This window comes from Orycteropus afer, unplaced genomic scaffold, assembly GCF_000298275.1.
Source record: "Orycteropus afer afer isolate SDZICR_OR568_19922 unplaced genomic scaffold, OryAfe1.0 scaffold00581, whole genome shotgun sequence".
NCBI classification, from domain to species: Eukaryota; Metazoa; Chordata; class Mammalia; order Tubulidentata; family Orycteropodidae; genus Orycteropus; species Orycteropus afer.
Genome location: NW_006922168.1, coordinates 877,005 through 898,986, shown reverse-complemented (window position 1 = coordinate 898,986; position 21,982 = coordinate 877,005). Strand labels below are relative to the sequence as shown.

At 38.3% G+C, this 21,982-nt stretch overlaps 1 protein-coding gene across 1 annotated transcript in view; it reads right to left on the bottom strand.

Annotated features, from left to right (window-relative positions):
• Positions 1-21,982, bottom strand: part of SCAF8 (SR-related CTD associated factor 8) — a 121,188-nt gene that overhangs the window by 17,439 nt on the left and 81,767 nt on the right. The window contains 7 exon segments of the mRNA XM_007956198.2: positions 1,286-1,399; positions 5,906-6,006; positions 11,402-11,595; positions 12,538-12,650; positions 13,066-13,197; positions 19,079-19,196; positions 21,287-21,366. Coding sequence (XP_007954389.1) covers positions 1,286-1,399; positions 5,906-6,006; positions 11,402-11,595; positions 12,538-12,650; positions 13,066-13,197; positions 19,079-19,196; positions 21,287-21,366 — 852 coding nt within the window.

The following is a 21,982-nucleotide window of genomic DNA, read 5'->3' as shown; positions in this document are numbered from 1 at the left end:
AAACAAACTTGTCAAACCACAAAAGTTCTGCTCATCAAGTGGTGCCTTGGGTGACTTGGAGATTCATGCCAGTGTGATATCATTAGATCTGTTTGGCTGAAATTTTGGTTACTGTACTTATTTTTATTGCTGTCAGGTGCCGTCAAGTCATTTCCGACTGATAGTAACCCTATGCATAGCAGAACAAAACATTGCCCGATCCCGCACCAGCTCCATGATATCTGCCATACTTGAGTCCATCATCGCAGCCACCGTGTCAATCCATCTCCCTGAAGGCCTTCCTATCTTTCGTCGACCCTCCACCTTATCAAGCATGACATCCTTCTCCAGGGAATGGTCCCTTCTGACAACATGACCAAAATAGGTGAGACGAAGTCTGGCCATTCTTGCTTCCAAGGAGCATTTCAGGTGCACTTCCTCCAGGACAGATCTGTTAGTTCTTTTAGCAGTCCATGGTATTTTCAGCATTCTTCACCAGCACCACAACTCAAAAGCATCAACTCTTCTTCAGTCTTCCTTATTCATTGTCCAGCTCTCACATGCATACGAGGAGATTGGAAATATCATGGCTTGTGTCAGGCGCACCTTAGTCCTCAAGGAGACATCCTTGCTCCTAAGCACTTGAAACAGTTGCTTTGTGGTTGACCTTCCCAGTGCTACACATTGTCTAATGTTCTGACTGCTGCTTCCATTGGCATCGATTGAAGAACCAAGCAATGTGAATTCTTTGACAACCTCAATCTTCTCTCCATTTATTGTGATGCTGCTCATTGGTCCAGTTGTGAGGATTTTTGTTTTCTTTATATGGAGACGTAATCCATACTGCAGACTGTATTCTTCAACCTTCATCAGTAGGTGCCTTAAGTCATCCTCACTTTCAGCAAGCAAAGTTGTATTGTCTGCCTATCTCAGGTTGTTAATGATTCTTCCTCCAATCCTGATGCCATGTTTTTCTTCATACAGTACAGCTTCTCGGATTATTTGCTCAGCATACAGACTAAGTGTGGAGAAAGGATACAAACCTGACGCACTCCCTTCTTGATTTTAAATCATGTAGTGTCCCCGTGTTCCATTCGAATGTACTTATTTTTAGCTATATCTAATCCAATACCTCAACGGCACTAAAATAATACATTTCTGACTATACGTACCATGAAGTTCAAAAAGAAGATTAATTTAATACAGGGACACTGTAACAATCCAAGTAAACAAGCACATAATGACGCTTTCATATGAACTAGTTAAGACTCTGATAAACATTAAAGTATTCCCCTGCAATCCCCACCTTAATGACTTTGGATCCAATCTTGTATGATCCAGAACTAAGTTTCTGAAGAGCACGAAACGCATCTTGTCGATGAACCATACAGACATAAGCACAGCCCCTGGGAGGAATCATCTATTTAAAAAAAGAAAAAAAACATTAAACTTGTAAACGAACGGGCAGAAGGATAGCAATTAGTCCCGTAAGTCTATAGTTTTAATACAACAACATTAACTATGACTAACGTTGTTGTTGCTGTTTACAATGGAGCTAATTCCAACTCATAGTGACTCCGTGGGACAGAGGAGAACTGTCCCACAGTGTTTCCTAGACTGCAAATCTTTACGGGAATAAATGGCCAAGTCTTTCTCCCTAATTCTTAAATTCAATTTTAACAGAATATTTGCTAAACTGTTACCCTCTTTTTCCTTCCTGCTATCTGTTTATCAGTACAGTTTTTGTCATGAGGAGACTTTTTTAAAAAAAAAAGTTTTCTTTCACAGTACATCAGCTAGAGTCTGTAGTGGTGGCAGTAACTAGAAAACATCAGTAGACTGAGGTTGGACTGAACGTGGACAAGTATAGAGTATCTACTTCACACAGACTTTGTTACCAACAGTCAGGTTTCATAAAGGAAGGGGTAAACTGTGCTAAGAAGCAGTCTATACTTTTCAAGCTTTAGTTAATCAAGAACTACTACTGTTCTACTTAGTTTCTTAAAGTAACTCCCATCATTTATGTACCACTTACCCATCTGTCACAGCTTTTTACCACTGTACAATTACTTAGTTTAAAAATCCCAAAACTTAAAACCTAAAGGTTGGTCTCATTCTATATCATGATACATGTGAAAACTTGAATACTGTGTGCAAATTAATAAAAATAAGGAGCCCTGACGGGGCAACAGTCAAGCCCTTGGCTGTCCCCCAGGAGAAGGACATGGCACTCTGGTTCTGTAACGATTACAACCAAGGAAACCCTCCGAGGCAGCTCTCCACTGCCCCCGGGGTCCGAGTCAGACACTGACTTGACTGCACCCAACAATAGCTTGTATGGTCAAGAACTATTAACAAAATATGCATGACCACAGACATACAATACTACCAGATGAAAGGAAAACAACATTGTATGGCCAAGATATTTAAAGTCTTACAAAATAATTAGGATTTAAATTTTTCTAAGTATTGTTTATATTAGGTAATTAAGAAAGATTTTTGATTTGGAGAAGCTTCTTATCCTTAATATTAAATCTATGTTACATGTGATGATGATAAAACTAAAATTTTTCATTTTTATGAGACTGTGTTTTGTCCAAGTGGTTTTGGAAAAAGCCGGTGAGTAGGAAAATAGTCTCAGTGTAAGGATCAGCTAAAGTCTTTAATTTCCAAAAAGTACTTAACTAGTCTGTGAACAACCAGATCAGAAAATGAGCTTTCATGGACTAATTCAGAATTCTACACACAGCATCTCAGTTCGTCTCTCTGAAAGAACTCAAAAGACATTCTACTACTTTATTATTAATAGTTTATAAGCCTACTTGCCAAAATAAAAGCCTCTTAGCCCTGTTGATACACCAAGCTACTGTTTACACCAATCTTCTCGAGGAGGTCTAACTCTTCACATACTCTGCTTGCTAGCCATGCAGCTCCAACTTCTTACCAACACAATGAAAAAAAAGGAGTTCCCTCAAGTTTACCAACAATGTACTGACTGCCAAATCTAATGGACTCCTCTCAGTCCTCAAAATCTCTAAAACCAAGTGAGAGGTTTCTAAACCTCCCACTATTTTTTAAATCACGAAACTTACCAACAACCATTTCATTAAAAAAATAACTCAGTACCTATTACTTGGGAGCTCTGGTAGCATAGTGGCTAAGGCACTTGACTGCTAACCAGAAGGCTGGCGGTTCAAACCCACCAGCCACTCCTCGGAAGGAAGATGGGGCAATCTACTTCCGTAGTGATACTGCCTCGGAAACCCAAGGAGGGGTCGCTATAAGTCAGGTCCGACTCGATGGCACATAACAACAACAACAACAACCTATTACTTGTAAGCACTGTGCTCTCAAAAAGATAACAAAGTAGAGGAAAAAGATAACGCAGGCAGAAGCCCAGATATCCAGGAAAAAAAAGACCACAAATGTCCTAAGTAACATGCGAATCTGCAGGATCTCCTTTGAGCAGGGACTCCTGGCTGTTCATAATAATCACCTCAGCAGCTGAGGCAATGTGAACTGAATTTACAGGTATTGAGCTGGAGTATCCTCATTTTTAAAATATGTCACAATATATTTCTGATACCTAGCTAGGGTTAGGGAGCTGTGGTGGTGTGGTGCGTAAGGTATTTGACTGCTAACCAGAAGGCTGGCAGTTCAAACCCACCAGCCACTCCTCGGAAAGGAGGTTGGGCAATCTATTTTCATACAGTGATACCGCCTCAGAAACCCAAGGAGAGGTCACTATGAGTCAGATCCAACTTGATGGCAGTAAGTTTTAAGTAGCTAAAGCTAAGAACCACCAGTTAAAAGGTAGAAAAAGATCGGCAAAAAACTCAATGAGGTTATTATGTGATGGTAGTATCTGAAAGGTAGTTTTATTTTGACAGGGAAAAAAAAAAGTGTAAGAGAACCCTCCAACACTCACATGATGTAGACAGGGATCTGAAATACCTAAGACAGACAGTAAATGAGTCACCTATTCTCTGTGCAAATTAGACAAGTCACTTAGCTCCCTCACTGGTGAAACGACATTTGAATGAATCAGCTACTTGTGAGGCTCCAATGACATGAAATACACTTGAAAGCAAAACAGGAAATGTTGAACTCAATTCAAATGAAAAGTGTTAATATTAATACAGAAAAGTCAAGTCTGGCCCTATAAGGAATGGTGGTATTTAACAATAGACAGGAAAACTGGATAATTCTTTGGTAAAATTATGATAAAAGATCTAGAAGACATAAAATAAACCAACACTGAATAAAGTCAGAGCTGTAATGAATTAAAAATCTTCTCAAATAAATGACTATGAAATATTTAATGACTCAGAAATTTTATTATGTATCTGAAAAAATCCTCACTAGACCAAGTAGTAGTATCACCGTAAACAGAGAAAAGACTGAAATTGTCAGGGATTTCATTGTACTTGGATCCATAACTAATACCCATGGAAGCAGCAGTCAAGAAATCAGATGTCATACTGCACTGTGGAAATATGCTGCAAAAAAGACCTCTCAACATTCACACGGAGGAAATGCAGGACACACAGGAGTGCATAACTATGAGAGGCACAAGGGGGGAGGGGCGTTACTGGGCAGCAAGGGAGGAGAGTGGGTTAGGATTAGGGATAGTAATTAGGGAGTGAAACCAAATGTACACATAATGTTTAATGTAAACAAACTCTGCTCTGTAAACTTGCACCTAAGGCACAATAAAAAAATAAAGTGTTAAGGAACAAAGGTGTTACTCTAAAGACTAAGGTATATCTAACCCAAAGACCATGGTAGTTTCAATGACCTCATATGCACGGGAAAGCTGGAAAACAATAAGGAAGACTGATGCGTTGATGCCTTTGAACTGTGGCAATGGTGAATAATATTGAAAATACCATGGACTGCCAGAAAAAAACGAATAAATCTATCGTGGAAGACATACAGCCGCAATGCTCCCTGGAAGCAAGAATGGCCAGACTTCCTCTCACCTTCTCTCACCTTTGGTCATGCTGTCAGAAGGGACCAGTTCTTAGAGAAGGATATTATACTTGGTAAAGTAGAGGGTCAGCAAAAAAGGGTAAGACCCTCCAGGAGATGGACTGACACAGTGGCTACAACGATGGGCTGAAACATAGCAAGGCTACGAGGACGGTACGCGGCCAGCCAGTGTTTTATGCTGCTGTACAGTCACTGTGAGTAGGAGCCAACTGGACAGCACCTAACAACCACCACCTGGAATTGACATAATGGGGGGATAAGGGAGACTGGGAAAGCAAATGATTTGTATGGATGAGAACAAATGAAATGGCTAATTAAAGGTGTGTGATCGAACTCCCAGGAAAAAGCAACAGGTCTTCAGGAAGAAGAAAACATTCAAAGGCAGCAACTGGGTGGGGCAAAGCCATGGAAAGAACTACACTGAGGAGAGAAGGAGTTAGGCTCAAGTTACAGAAGGTTTCCTGGCCACAGGGTTTATCCTTCACACTTAATGTTTGCTTTGTTTGATCCAAAACAACAAAAAGCAACAACAAAACCACCCAGCAGGAGGGACTGGGAACCCAGGTCCAGCTGTGTCTCCACCACTACATATGTATGTGCTCATCACAGGGGACTGCAATCCTGGAGGGCTCCGTTTCCTCGTTTTTTTATATAAAAAAGGGGACAAGTTAACCTAATCCAACATAGGGCTAATTTAAATATTCTATACTTTTAGGAATCAAGTGCTATACTTCTATGAAACATCTAAGAATATTTTGTTAAGAATTCCATTTATAAAGAAAAATTATTTAGGCAAGCAAACAGCTGCACCAGATAATCATAGGAATGTTTCAAGTAAAATAATCCTAGTAAAGACATGTATAATTAAAGTCAGATACTGAGCTAATAGGGCAGACACTGAGGTGACTCTAATGTCTCCAGAACCAATACTTACATTGATGGATTCAATCTGTCCAAACTCTTCAAACAGGTTGGTTAAATCTTGCTGTGTGGCCTTCTTGTCCACCTGACCAACCCAGAGGGTAGTACTACAGACTGTCGAGACATAAAAAACAAACAACCTGTATCACGTGGACACAGTTATTTTTCTCAGCTGAGGAAGGGCCACTAATAAATTAAACCAAAAACTCACTGTCATTGAATCAATTCTGATTCAGAGAGATCCTATACTTAACATAGAATATTTAAAATACTGGTCAATGGACATTTGTATCTCCTGTATTTAAAATCAACTATAATCCCAAGGATACAGTCACATCTATGCAAGTCAACCTCTTGTGTGTCCCCTGTTCTCAAATTCAGCTACACATCTGAATGACCTGTATATGGTGGGTCTCACTCTCAGAGACGATGGTTGTATGAGGAAGGAGAGATTAAGACTAAGGGATTATTAAAGACTCCCTAGATGATTCTAATACAACAAAGTTGTATTACAACAAAGTTTCAAAATTACAATTCATGACAATCCTGCCTTTAAGTGTCTTTCTGTTCTGGAATGATGAAGGGTGTCTCTCTCATCAACAGTTAAATGTGAAAATAGTACCTTATCCTTAAGAAAACAGTACTTTGCAAAGAAATATGAATGGGAAAAGAGTCAATTAAAAGCCCTCAACCTGCTCTCAGGAAAGAACTTCACTAGAGACACCTGTCGAAAGCCACTTCCAGTCAAGAAAGCAAGTAACTGACATCAGCCATCTTGCCTAGTTTTATCTGTATTGTTCATGGCTCTGAGAGCTCTGGTAGCATAGTGCCTAAGGCTTCTGACTCCTAACCAGATGACTGGCAGTTCAAATCCACCAGCCATTCCTCAAAAGGAAGATGGGACACTCTACGTCCATAGTAATACTGCCTCAAAAACCCAAGGAGGGGTCGCTGTGAGTCGGATCTGACTTGACAGCAGTGAGTTTGGTGTTTTTGGTTTGGTTCATGGCTCCAGGAAACATCTCCTCATCCTGATGACACTCTGAAAATATTTATAGCTGTTACATTTGCAGAGATTATATATACACATACACATGCGTATATTTGGATTTGTGCCAATGTCGTTTACCAAAAAAAAAAAAGTTTACAACTTCATAATAGGGCAGGTCTAAAACTGTGGTGTTGCAGAGGTAAAGCATGTGGCTGTTGAAAGACTGCTGGTTTGAACCCACCAGTCATTCAGCAGAAGGCAGATGTAGCAGTCAATGTCCATAAAAATTACAGCCTTGGAAAACTGTTCTATTCTGTTCTACAAGGTCGCCGTAAGTTGGAATCAACTCAACGGCAATGAGTTTCGTTGTTTTTGAAAAGCAGCTTTTAATCTAGGGTTAATTTATCCCCTCCTAAGGTGACTGTTCAAATATCTGTACCAAATGCTCAGTTTTCAACCAACTCTGTCCACCACTGTTGGTCAGAAGTTGAACATCCCCCAGAGCTGTGTCAGTTTCTGGAATGATTCACTTTGCACACAGATTCCCAGTAGTTGTTCACTCCCTGCAAGGTACTCCTTGCTTCATGGAGTCACTCTATATATACATACCTTAATACTCAGCTAAAGTCTCAGAGAGCACTGTATTAGTTTCCTGTTGCTACTGTAATAAATTACTATAAAATTAGTAGTTTGAAACAACTATAGTTCCAGTAACCTACAACAGGTTACTAAGGCTGCATTCCTTCTGAAGGATCCAGGGAAACATCCTTTTCCCTACGACCTACATTCACTGACTGCAGCCCAATCCTCCATTTTCAAAGGCAGCAGAATAAAATCCTCCTACCTCTTTGTTTCCAGTGTTACATCATTTTTTCTTTACAACTTTGTGTTCCTCTTAGAAGTGCCCTTGTCCTTGGGCCATCATGGACAATGATCCCAACTCAAGAGTTTTAATCACATCTGCAAAGTCCCTTTTACCATGTAAAGTAACATATTTACAAGTTCCAGTAATTCAAACGTGCACATTTTTAGGGGGCCATTATTCAGAGTATCAGAGCCTTTGCAGGTTTCTGGAGCTCTTTCACTGAGTGCTGTTAGGTGCCTTTGACTCAGTTCAGAGTCACAGTGACCCTAGGTACAACAGAATGAAACACTGCCCAGTCCTGCACCATCCTCACAACTGTTCTATGCTTGAACCCACTCTTGCAGCCACTGTGTCAGTCCGTCACACTGAGAGTCTTACTGCTTTTCACTGACCCTCTACCAAGCACGATGTTGTTCTCCAGGGACTGGTCCCTCCTGATAACACGTCCACAAGTACATGATGAAGTCTCGCCATCCTTATTGCTAAGGAACTTTCTAGCTATACTTCTTCCAAGACATATTTTTTAGTTTTTCTGGCATTCTATGGTATATTCAATATATGTCACCACTACCATAATTCAAATGCATCAATTTTAATTTGGTTTTCCTTATTCATTGTCCAGCTCTCTCAAGCATGAGGAAATTGAAAATACCATGGCTTATATCAGGTGCACCTTAGTTCTCCAAGTGACATCTCTGTTTTTGAGCACTTTAAAGAGACCTTTTGCAGCACATTTGCCCAAGCATTACATCATCTGAGTTACTGATTGCTGCTTCCATGGATGTCTGATTGTGGATCCAAGTAAAATGAAATCACTGACAATGTCAATCTTTTCTTATTTTCTCAACATTGTTTATTCGTCTACAGTTGCGAGGATTTTTGTCTTCTTGATGTTAAGGTATAACCCGCATTAAAGGTTGCAGTCTGATCTTCATCAGTGAGTGCTTCAAGTGCTCTTCACTTTCAGCAAGTTTGTGTCATATGCCTGTCACAGGTTTTTAATGAGTCTTCTTCCAATCCTGATGTCATGTTTTTCATTATATAGTCCAACTTCTTGGATTATCAGCTCAGTTTACAGACTGAATATGGTGAATGGATGCAACCCTGACATACACCTTTTATGATTTTAAACCATGCAATATGCCCTTGTTTTGTTCAAATAACTACTTTTGGTCTACATATAGGTTTTGCATGAGCCCAATTAAGTGTTCTGAAACTCCCATTCTTTGCCATGCTATCTATATTTTGTTAGGAGCCACCTAGTCAGAAGTATTTGCATATTTAATAAAACACAGGTAACCATCTTTCTGATACTCTCTGCGTTCAGCCAAGATTCATCTGACATCAATAATGATATCTCTTGTTCTATATCCTCTTCTTTCTTAAATCATCTTTCAATGACTATGTCTTTCCTTTCATTACTCTGCCCTCATAGTCCAGGTGCTTCAGTCTCCCTGAATGCTGCCCCCATGATTTGTGTAGGTTACCATTCCAAGCTGTGGTGCAGAAGGAACCTCCAGGTAAAAGGCTTGGCTGGTAATCTGTTGTTCTTATAGCTGACTTCGAGTTCATTTAGACCACAGCGACCCCAAGTGTGCAGAACAGAACTGCTCCACCAGGTTTTCAAGGCGGTGACCTTCTGGAAGCCCACCAGGACTTATTCCAAGGAGCCTCTGGGTGGGCTGAAACATCTAGTCTCTTGAGTGCTTAACCATCTGTGCAGCCCAGGCATGAGAGTGCTTTTTTACTTTTGTTTAATCCCTTTTTCAGGGAACAGCAAGCATACTGTGAACTGTGCAATGTCTGGAAAGAATTTTGCCTGTATGTTCCGTATCACTGTTCACAGTGGGAGAGCAAATCTAATACACATTACTCCATAATGGCTGGAAGTCTACTCTTCTCTCTCTGCATCTCAATTTTGGTTGTTTAAAAGACATCTGAGTTTCAGTCCTCTGTCCCTTTTTCTTAATTTTGTCTAACAATCTGCTTTCAAATTAGCTGACTTACAGCTGACAAGGGGAGCTAGAGCATTAAGGAGATGAGACACACATGTAACCCTTTTTAACCTCCCGTATCCCTCCAACTCTCTCTCATCCTGCCCTAAACATAATTAAGTGGTCATCAACGTTGACCCTTTACAACTTTTCCCTATGAACATTTTATACTCGTTCTTCCCCACACAAAACCAGTAATGATTCTTGCCCAGCCCATGGGGAAAAAACACTCACTTGTGGAATGCTACTGTTGATGTTTCATACCCCTGACTAGTCTTGAGTACCTTTCTGTTCTCAAATCCTTGGTAAGGACCAGCAGTAGGACACACTACCATATTTGTTTAAAAAGCAGTGGAAAGTTCAGAGAAAATACCAGACACATAAAACCGATACTAATACAAGGTCAGGATATGGAGAGTTTGGAAGTAAAATTAAGGAGACATATTTTTCACTGTAGATTCTTAAGTAATTTCAGAATTTTCTTTCTTACTTGGTTACTCACAAAAATACAGTAATAGAAAGCATACTGAATGGTCAATAACCATATAAATGGTGACAGCAATGACTTGACAAGTTAGATGAGGAAATTAGAAACTTCATGGAAAAACTCTGTCCTAAAACTGGTGTAGACACTACTGATTCTCACGTCCTAATGTTACTCTTGGGAGTTGCCTACTAAAGACTGTATGGTCAGACCTTCGACATTATTTCTCTATTGACAGACAAGCCACTAAAATGTTTGCATTTGGTCTCTCAGCCTAATGGACAAACAAAATTTCAAGAGCTAGGAATATCAATATTATTAATGTTGGACACCATAATCAGAGAAAATTCTGGCAAGATGCCCACAGCCTAGTAAGACAATGAACCCTTTTATTGTAAGCCTGGCATACCATACAGTTTGAGGAGTTTAAGTTCTAACTTTTTTTATACATCTCCCTGGCAGAAAGAACTGATTTGCAGACCTTCAGATATTAGATAACTTGATCAATACTCAGCTACTATTGGGGAAAAAATGACAACTCGATCCATTTTATGGTTTTATTTTTTTTGTCCACTTGTGATCTGTTAGTTCCCCTTAAAGTGATAGCTCACCAAAATCCTCTAATTACAACTCATTTCATGGTCCTACTCTTAATACAAACCTCACCACACTAAACTTGCTCTAATCATACACTATAAATTAACATGAAGGGAAGAAAGTTTGTACAACAGGAAATCCTCCTCCAGTACTACTGAGCCAGTATACTTGTAACTTGCTTTCTACATAATACAAAAGCATATGCTTTGTGTAATAATTACTCCTACAGACCCAATGGTTATAAATGGTTAGGATATGATGGACAGGTGTCACTGTTGTTCAAGGTATGGACCCTAGCCTGGTCCACTTTGTATCTTTAGTCAAATCTTATGCTTCCTAACTTGCATTTAAAAAAAAAAAAATCAACTCAGTAACTTTAGTAGTTGAATAAAACTCGTTTATTACAACACTCTTCCTTTTTCCTCCACCCTATTACCAACACCAAGGGTAAAAGTTATTCATTTATCAAACTGTTTTTTAACTTCTTAGTCTGAAAACGAGGTTGAGAGCATTTGTGGCAAAGAAATATTTTCCTATTATTTGTTTAAAACATAAAGATTTATAAAAGTACTGCTTACCACTTAATGTTTTAGACCGAATTGGAGGCAAACCCTTCTTCTGTCGTTCCTTCTCTCTTTCTCTAGCTCTTCTCTCACTTGAATATGAACGTGATGATTTCCTCTTTCTTTCTCTCGAGCGGGAGCGTGATCGCTTTCTGTGTTTACGCTTTCGAGAACCAGACCGTGACCTAGACCTCCGTTTTCTCGGTGATCTACCAAAAAAAAAAAAAAAATTGGCTTCTACTGCAAATGTTATACTTCTGTCAAGTTTTTCACTTCTAAGTGAGGGACAAATAAGTTATCAAACATGCATTTCTTCAAATCCCTGTCTTGCCTAGGTCTACATGAGTCACAGACATTTGTGTGCAGTAATTCCTACTGAATCTGGCTAATTGTTCACAACAAAAAGAAAAGGGGGGAGTAAGATGCTAGAAAGCGCCCCATGTTCTCTCGGTGTCTTCCAACTCATTTTTCAAACAGGAGTCAAAAGGGACAAGAAGAAAGGACTGAAGAAAATAAGGAAGACTACAGGTGATAAAGAGGTTTTACCATTAAAATCAGGAAACAGAGTATTTTCCACAGAGCATGAGGACATTCACTATACAAATTCACTTAGTTTACAACTTCTAAAATTGTATGGGGTTACATTTCACAAATAAAGTGATAGTGAATTGCTGTTTCTTCTTTTCCATATTGACCTTTTTGTTATTACTATAAAATGAAATGGAATATAAAAAATATAACCTGAATTTCTAACACTGTTGCTCTACAGCTTGACTGACAACTACTATTCTGGAGACAATGATATCCTAAGCTATGTATCCTCATATTATTTATTCACTAAAACCAAGAAGAATTCAAAATTCCAATCTCATGACATGAATGCTATTCTTTCTCTTTTACTCAAATAAATGTCCATAGGTACATCCAATTAAAAACAGAAACAAAGGTGATTTTGTTCTTAAATTTCTTAATTTTATCTTTCTGAAATTGTAAGAAAAGATGTTATGTCAATAAAAATAGTATTTCCTTGAATCTCGATGCAAAGCCCTAAAGTCAGTAGCTGAAGGCTCTCTCTCTCTCTCTCTCTCACACACACACACACACACACACACACACACACACAGAGCTATCATCAAGCTTAAGTGTAGAACCTTGAACGAGACCGTGAACGTGTTCTTGATCTCGAGTGAACGGCCACCTTCTTGGCTTCTTGCTCAAAGATCTCCTCTTCCACCACATCTTGCACCTCATCTATATCCATATCCTTGGAAAGCAAAAGCAAGCAAAACACCTGGTGAGAGTCCGCATAGACTGGCAACAATCCTGCCTTAAGAAATAGCCACCAAAAGGTCCCTGGTGGCATAGCCTGCACTCGGCTGTTAACTCCAAGGTTCCTATTCAAACCCAACCCGGCAAGACGGCGGAAGATCCATGCCTGGTGAGCACAGCTTCCGTGAAGATTAGTCAACCGACTCCAGACTCTAGGAGTCTCTCCAAATAAACAAACAAATGCCTCAGCAGAAAGTCACCAAGCATTAATGACTAATAGGTAAAGTGGTCAGAGAAAAGAAGCTTAGGTGTGGAATAACTACTTGGGACATTATCATTAGAAAATATTTTAAATTGTTTTCTCTACTTAATTTTAGGAATTTATGTTCCAGAAAAGCATGTCCTTTTACCTGTTGCTGAATATCTATGGAATCATCTAAATTTGCTTCAGGTTCAAGAAAATGCTGCTGACTGCTCCCTTGAGATGGGGACGCCGAATGCTCGGACCCAAAGGTTCCCTCTTGACTGTCCTGAGGGGTTGCCTATTGAGAAAGTATGCAAACACACAAACATTAAGAAAGAAGTAATTTTATTCCAAAATAAAATTTAAACATACTTCTCATTTATTCTTCAACTATTACCCACCAAACATCATGACTCATATTTTTTAAAAATAGGCTCAATCCATAAAGAAATCCTATGTTAAATCTTTTATGGGTTAATCAATCTAAAACTGCACTTTTGTATAAATTCAAGTTTACTTAAAAGCGTGGAGTACCTCCATAAAAAGGAATGGGGAAATAAAATATCAAAAAGAAATGAAAGAATCAGCAGGTCTTCCAAACAAGTTTTCAAATGTAGAAAATATAAAATCTCAAGGATTAATAAAAAGCCTACCATGAATGATGTATAACAGCACTCAGTTAAAGGGATCTAGATTGCACTGGCAGCTGGTAATAATAAAAATGCTATACATGAAAGTTCAATTAAGTATTTTATATTTAAACATTACATAGTCACATACTACATGTACAGAAACAAAACAAGCTCCAACCTGAGTATCAAAATCACTGTTCTAGAAAAACAGTTCTCAACTTTTATAGTTAGTAGTCTTTATCAATTAAAAAGTCTTTTTTATGGAAGTGAAATTATCTTGGCTAAAATCTGAGATCTATTCTTCCATTTTATTCTCTGTAAGAACAACCAATGATAGCACAGATTTGCTATTTCGCATTAAATATATATTAAAATTGAATGTTTTATGTTCTCTCCAAAATACAACAACTCCAAAGCAAGATCAAAACGTCTTTTATGTTTGAATGCATCTAGCCAATTAGGACAGTGAAATGTTTACAAGGCAGTTTTAAAAAATTCTACTCTTGGTAACAACATTAAAAACTGGAAATAAAGGACGACAACATAAAAAGAGCCAAAATAAATAAAGAAAGAAAGAAAGAACAGCTTCAAGTACCTTAACCTACAAATGAAGAAACAAGTTCCCTAAGAGCAAGTAAAATGTTGACTGTTTAGAAACAAAGCTAAAGCTAATCCTAATTAGAACAGACAATAGTCTACTATTAGTTAAATCCCTGTTCTATACCACACTGACCAAAAATTCCTAAATAACTTAATCTTCTGGAGCAAACCAAACAATTGTATTTTAAACCTGCCTTAGGCATTTAAAATGGACAACAATAGAATTCTTAGCAATACAAGGTAAGTTTCCACTTCGTTCTCAGGCTCATTGTTTGGCCCTAACATTCAGTACTCACATGCTCCTTACACACTGATTACTGACTTCACCACCCACTCAAAGTCCATACCTATCCCAAGTCTGCTCCTTTCTCATCTTTAATTATGTATTTAATGGATTAACCCTAAGCATAACCACCACGGTCCACTGCAACCACTTTTGGTTTTTGAGCATCTTTTTAAGTAGTTTTACCTATCTGAGAGGATTCTTTGAGCTTTTAAGAACAAATAGACCAGTAACTTAAAAAAAAAAAAGCTAAAACTTATTCTATCTTGCAATTATCATTAGGTCCATTAATAAATCTAAGGTATGATGACATATAATGTTCCTGCATCTTAAAAATTTTGCTATTTCATTCACTAGGAATTACTTATTACTCAATTATTCAACAACTATTCTCAATGTCAAAAGAATAGTAAGATAACAATGGAATGGTTGAGAATGATGAATCAATCGTGAAATAAATCATTGTGATTCATTTTTTTTGGGGGGGGGGTGTTACATATAAATACGTATGTACAAATATTGCCTGCCAGACTTATATACAGTCATGGGTATACATAGTTCAGTTTTATTGCACTGTCAAAAATACTGCATTGTATTTCAAGAAGGTATAAAGAAGATTGGAGACACCATCTTTGAAGGCTTGTTTTTAGCTAAACATTCAGATTTGACTTCTTTGCCCATAACAGCAAAGAAAAGAAAAGTGACAGAGGAATTACTAAACAAATCAGAAGATGAAAGCAAAGAAATGGACAGCAGCGTTCCTGACTATAACGGTAACAAGAAAACGTATCATCAAGGGAAAAAGTGCAGTCTGGGTGTTCAGATGGCCATCCCCGGATACACTTCTCAAATTCAAGAACTGATGAGTGAAAAATACACATCTCAGGACATTTGTTACAGAAGAACATAAAAAGGTAACATTTTTTTTCCATCCAATTAGGCACACAACAAGGAGGACTTCATCTAATACTATGCTGCAAGAAGAACCAGGACTGTTCTGTTTTGCTAAAAGTCGTGTGACCTTGAATAATGACTACAGTGGTACTCCTATTTGGAGTTCCTGCAGCAGAGTTGAAGTGATACACTTAAATTCTATTAAAATTTCTAACAAAGCCCCCATATCTAATCCCTTTAAGTCTCACTTCTGTAAAATATGACTTAAAAATACAAAAAAAAATTAAGAAGGCCCAACAGATCCGGCTGGTAAATGACCGTTTTTCCTGGTGTACTAGTACACATCCTGGTATACAACCTTAGTTTCTTTAACAATGTCTTTATATAAAGCATCCACCACAGTACTAAATAAAACAGAAGACAAACATACACCAGCCAGCAGACTTCTTTCAAGATTGGCACTAATACTCACTAAGTGCCACAGTTTGATCAGTTATAAATCTACTTTCCTCCACAGTTTTGTCTGTGTAAGTGACAGGAAAGACTTTGTCACATGCCTTATTGAAATTCACATATGCTATATGCCTCCAGCATATCCCTAATTTAAGAGTCTAGCAAGCCATCAGCCTCAGGACCCTTATAATTTAAGACAGCAACCTATTTACAGCAACACAGAGCTCTTAATATCTCATCTAAGACCTTATTATGTTCTATTCTACTCTTCCCATCATTTCCCGGTATCGTTTCAGAAGGGCGGTAAGTTATGTATTTTTTATATTCCACTGGTAAATCCTTATTAAGTGGCTGAACATTCTTTAAATATCTTCATTCTTAATATTCTTTAAAAAGTTTTAATCTTAACATTTTGACCATAAGTACGTCATTTTGAGCTATAGCTTTCCAGATACCTTCTGAACAGTGTGATTCAGCAATTATCAAAATCATCAAATCCAACTTACTCAAGACAGCAGAAATCATTCCCCTTACGACATGATTTCTAGTCCTTTCCTAATTCTGGCCAGTCTTCTCTCAAAATACTCTAAGTTTTCAAATTTCTCTAATATTTTGGAGACTAGACCTCAACGGGCCCTCCAGGTGTGGCCAGAGCTGCAATGAGCAGAGCGGCACTATCAATCCTACTCTGTTACCTAAGATACTGTAACAACTTTTAAGCAGCCACACTAAGCTTACTATGAAACAGAAATGCCTCGTTCTTCTGCCTCTCTCACCCTATCATATACACACTGAGGGAGGGGGTTTGGTAGAGTTAATTCCACGATTATTAAAGTCAGCTGTCACCTTGTTGACACACTTTCTGATTCTGCTTTATCATAGGTTTTACTTGCTACCCACCTTATACATTAGAAAGTACTTGTTTTCTTCATTGTTCCCTTTTCTTCATCAGCCTCATTTTTTAACAAGTGATGCTTCTAAGAACACTCTGAAATTCTGTTACCAATATACAGAGTAATTAAGGCAAAGTTTCTCTTTTATTGGAAGGTAAGATTTTGAAGACAGTATCTCTCTCTCTCTCATCTATAGTAACTTTCACTTCAATAGTTTGTGTGTTAATTAGAAACTAGCTAAAAAGTACTACCTTGATTTTACTGTTTCTGCTATACCCTCTGAAATGAATCTGTGACCAAGGCAATTCGAAAACATCACTTAGAGCTGAACAATCTGCTGTTTGGATAAAATCTTCCTTCACTCCTATCTCCTGTTTCTGTTAACAGTTCTGTGATTTGTATTATATGACTGACAACATACTTCTTTTCTTAGAGCCACAACTACTGATTTTCTTTAAACAACATCCAAATGGTCTTCACTGTACTCTATCTTCAAGTCCTGAGTCCTCAGACAGACTAATTTGCTTGACATAAAATATGGCATTATCCTGACTCCTCTCAGAATTACTGCTTCAAAAGAAGGTATGGAATTCCTTTTCCATAATTTCAGGCATGAATTTCAGCGCAGCAAGTATCATTAACATCCATTTTACATTTACTATATACATGGGAGCTCTGGTAGCATAGTGGCTAAGACACTTGCCTGCTAACCAGACGGCTGGCGGTTCAAACCCACCAGCCACTCCTCGGAAGGAAGGTTGGGCAATCCTACTTCCGTAGTGATACTGCCTCGGAAACCCAAGGAGGGGTCGCTATAAGTCGGGTTTGACTCGACGGCACATAACAACAACAACAACATATACATGAGAAGGCCAAGTTCTGATTGCAGCAGTGTCTAAAGTTTGCTATCCCTCCAATCTAAAGTAACTGCTTTCTCCTCCAGATTCTCAGTCTTTCACTTACTGCTCTGTTACAGGAATTATGGAATTCTGTCTTATGATCATAAAAATCTATGTGCTCCATTGGAGAAAGTCTAGTCACCTTTGTATATATATAATTTGCCTAACAATTTAACACTCATGCTTAAAAAGCATTTGTGGTATTATGTTAAAAACTACTTCACGTCTGTGATGGTTAAGGCTGTATGTCAATTTGGCCGGGTCATGATTCTCAGTGGTTTGGCAGTTACATGATGATGTAGTCTGACGGTTATGTATGATGTAATCACCAACCAATCAGCTGTAAGGGTAGTTTCCTCAGGCCTGCATACAATATACATGTGGATGTTGGGGTAAGGCTTGCTCGCTTGCTCTGGACCCTGCATCTGGCTTTTCATCACCTGACCCCTGGTTCTCGGGATTCATCAGCCTCCACAGCACACCGGCCAGCAGCCTGCCATCTGACCAGCCAGTCTTGAATTCATCAGCCCCTGCAACTACAGGAGCCAGCAGAAGCCTCTCGACTGATACCTAAACCAGGGGCTTGGAATTTGCCAGCCTCTACAACTGCATGAGCCATTTCCTTAAGAGAAATCTCTCTCTCTCTCATATATATATATATAAGACCTTCACTAGTTCTGCTTCTCTAGAGAACCCAGCCCAAGACAATGTCAAAATTTTTTGGAGTATCAGGAAGGTGTATGTCAGGGGACAGTTTCCTAACACTTACTCTAACCAGTTTATAAGTACTTCTCATGTACAGCAGAAATGGGCTTTGTAATGGATTTTATTATAACCCAGTAATTAACCACATTCTATTGATTCTAAGGTGCATAACTTCTCACACAAATTAATGGGACATTATATTCCATTTGGAAGTATTTTAAAATTTTTGGCTGTACAAAATATAATGACGTGTCTTCAGACCAATGTTTTAGCTGTACTCTTTTGCAATGGACATTTAATCTCGCTGAAGCTTCAACGTTCTCTGCTATAAAATGGGTGTCATGTGCTTATGTCATGAGGACTACATGTGTTGATAACATGCCTAATTATGTTCTTGCCACACGGCAATGGTTTAATGAAAGACAGCAATCTATTTCATCATTAACAGCACAATCACCGTTACCTTCTTTGATAGGGAAACGAGCAAGGCAGAGAGCAACTGCACATGTGAGCAGTCACTCTGAAGCACTGTCCTCTGTTGTACACTCCCAGGATGCTGAGATGAATTTCTACGATGCTCTCAATGGATTTGTAAGTTGTCAGAACAAGTTTTAGTCACAGAAAAAAAAAAACCATAAATGTTCTGAAAAAACTGATCTGTCTAGTGATATACATTTGAAGACATATCACTATGCTATACAAAGGAAATAAAGTGGCTGATAAAAACTAGTATCAGAAAATATTAACACAAAAACAAAAATGCCATTTTATAGACTATAAGACGCAGTAACTCCAAAGACCACAAGATGGGGCTACAGACCTTTTGAGGCTGTTGCTGCTCCAGGAGCTGCTGTCTAAGATGTTCAAGGTTTTGTTGTTGTAGTTGTTCTGCTATCTGATGAAAAATGGAATTGTTCACAGATTCTGAAACATGAGGACTAAAAAGAAAAAGAGGTGAAAATATATTTTAAAATCCACTAAGCATAGGAAAATAACAGACTATTCAACAAAACATACACTGTTACGTTTGCTTTTCAATATATTAATATCAAAAATGGAATACTTTAGGGCGCGGCGCCAGTACATTAAAATAGACAATACAATCTTCTATGGTATTCTAAAAGATAGAAAACATTTTAGGGGTGCTCTGTTAAATATCTGGTATTACTGCTTAATGCTACCAAAAACAGGTAAATGAATGTTTATTATATTAGAGCATTTTAAGAAATCCTCAATATAACACTTATAACAGTGTTTTATAACAGTAAAAAGTATTTAAATACCATCACCCTAACTCCTTCTCTAACCAGTAAACCCACTGCCTTCAAGTCACTTCCTAGTGACCCCATATATTACACACCAGAACTGCTCTATAGGCGTTTGTTTCATGGCTGTTATCTTTACAGACACAGATGGCCAGGCTTTTCTTGTGGTGCAGCTGGTCGGGGTCAAACCAGGCTTTTCTCTGTGGTGAGGCTGGGTAGGTTAAATCCACCAACCTTTATTTACGTTAGTAATCTAGCACAAACCACTGGCGGCACACAGGCTGTAACCATTAGATAGTTGGCACAATGGTCTATCAATCAGCATAGGTGAAATCTACAATTGTGACTGACCAGAAACTCTGTTTGATTTCTTTATACAACCATAGACAATTTATGGGGCAATCTACTTCCGCAGTGATACTGCCTCGGAAACCCAAGGAGGAGTCACTAAGAGTTGGGTCCAACAATGGCACATTACAACAACAATAGACATTATCAGATATGCTAAGAGAAACAGACAGTATTTAGATATGAGGAAACCGTATTTTTGACCATACTGTGAGAAATTCATACTCGGAATACACCTGGAATTCTACGTGCCAAGGTAAGACATAAAATTTAAAACAAACAAACAAACAAACAAAATCGTATCCCAAAAGGACAGTTGGGAAGGTGAGAAGTCTTAAAAAACAGTTGGAAAAATGTATACTTCATCTGGAGCAAAAAACCTTAAGAAGAACAACAACAATCCCTATGTTCAAATATTGAAAGGCTGTGTGTCAACTACTGATGGGACAGATCTGTTGCTCTGCTTTAGAAAGCAATACCTGGACCAGTGTATGTAGGAAGTCAGTTCAACCACAGAGAATACACAGAACAACAAGTATGTAGCTTCTCGTCACAGAGGCATTAAAACCTACGGTAAGTAACTCTCTCAGGACTATGACAGAGACTCATACACTGCTCCAAGTTACCTAAATGATCACAAACAGTTCTTCTAACTTTAATATTTATGATCTAAAATACTAGTTTTTAATTTTGTGAAGCAGAATGTCATTATCAAAAGTCATCTTGCTTATTATCCCCGTATACAAAACCAGTAACATCTGTTTGAAACGAGAATCCCAGAGGCACCTTCCCCATTTCAACCTCCCTCTCCTATTCTTTTGCCTTCCTTGCACCCACCCACCCTTTCCCCAGCACCCTCCTCTCCACTGGTACTCATACACCCTCACAGAATCTAGACATCGGCAGAAGTGTTTGGGGATTGAAAACATCACTCATCCTAAAAAAAGCACACAATTCATATCTTTAAAAACAAAAAAATCCACATCCTTTCTTGTCATTATTTTGATAGGTCCCAGAATTTTGTCCACTCTTCTAGAAGTGGCTCTTGACACTAGAAGTAAAGTTCTTTCCTGGTGTTTCAAATACTCTTACAATTAAGTTATAGAACTTAAAGACTGATATAGATACAGAAAATAATATAACTAAATTGATCGATTTAATCAATTGTCCAATAGGGACAGTGATGTATCCCAACTAACTGCAAAGAAGTGAGGAAGAGTTAAAATAGTACAGGGAGGCAGTAAGATAGCAATTCTCACTTTTCTGTACTGTTAAGAGTTCAACAGCCCAAAATAATAATCCCCAACTTATTCAAAGTAACTTATTCAAAGCAGTTCAGGTAGCTAAGTCCTACCCGAAATTTAAGAAGAAAAAAAGAAAATTAAAATTATAAAGAAAAATTTAATAATTCTTACAGTTGAGAACTTGGAATTTCCTTTTTCGGTTCTTCACTATGCTCAGAATCTTCTCCAAAATCAAACCTATCCATCAACTTCTAAGAGGGAGGGAGAAGGAAAGGAGAAAAAGACAAATTAAAAAGCATGTCACCCAAACCTAGGTTATAAACACTAATCTCCATGTCCCTGAAATCCCATTAATTTATCTCTATCATTTAATATGTAAATCTTTTGTGTTACTTCATATTATGCTATGATAGAATGCGACATCTGAGTGGATCTTTACCTTTCTTTAATGAACTTTGACAAACAATGCTTTATCTAACAAAATCATGACATCAGGAGATAAACACGAATAATTTTATAGAACAGAAGACTGAAGAGTAAAGTAATCCCATAGCTTGCCCAGGGTAATATAGCTTGTTAAAAACATCTACAGAGAGATGCAACTCTAGTCTAGTCCTCTTTGACGAACACTACATTACCTTCTGAATGTTCAATTTAGAGGCCTTATTTGTGATCAAGCTATTTACAGTCATACTAATCTGTTGTTGTTGTTGTTGTTGTTAAGTGCCGTCAAGTCGTTTCCGACTCATAGCGAACCCAAGCACAGCAGAACGAAACACTGCCCGATCCTGCGCCAGCCCCACAATCCCTGCTATACTTGAGCCCATCATCGCAGCCACCGTATCAATCCATCTCCTTGAAGGCCTC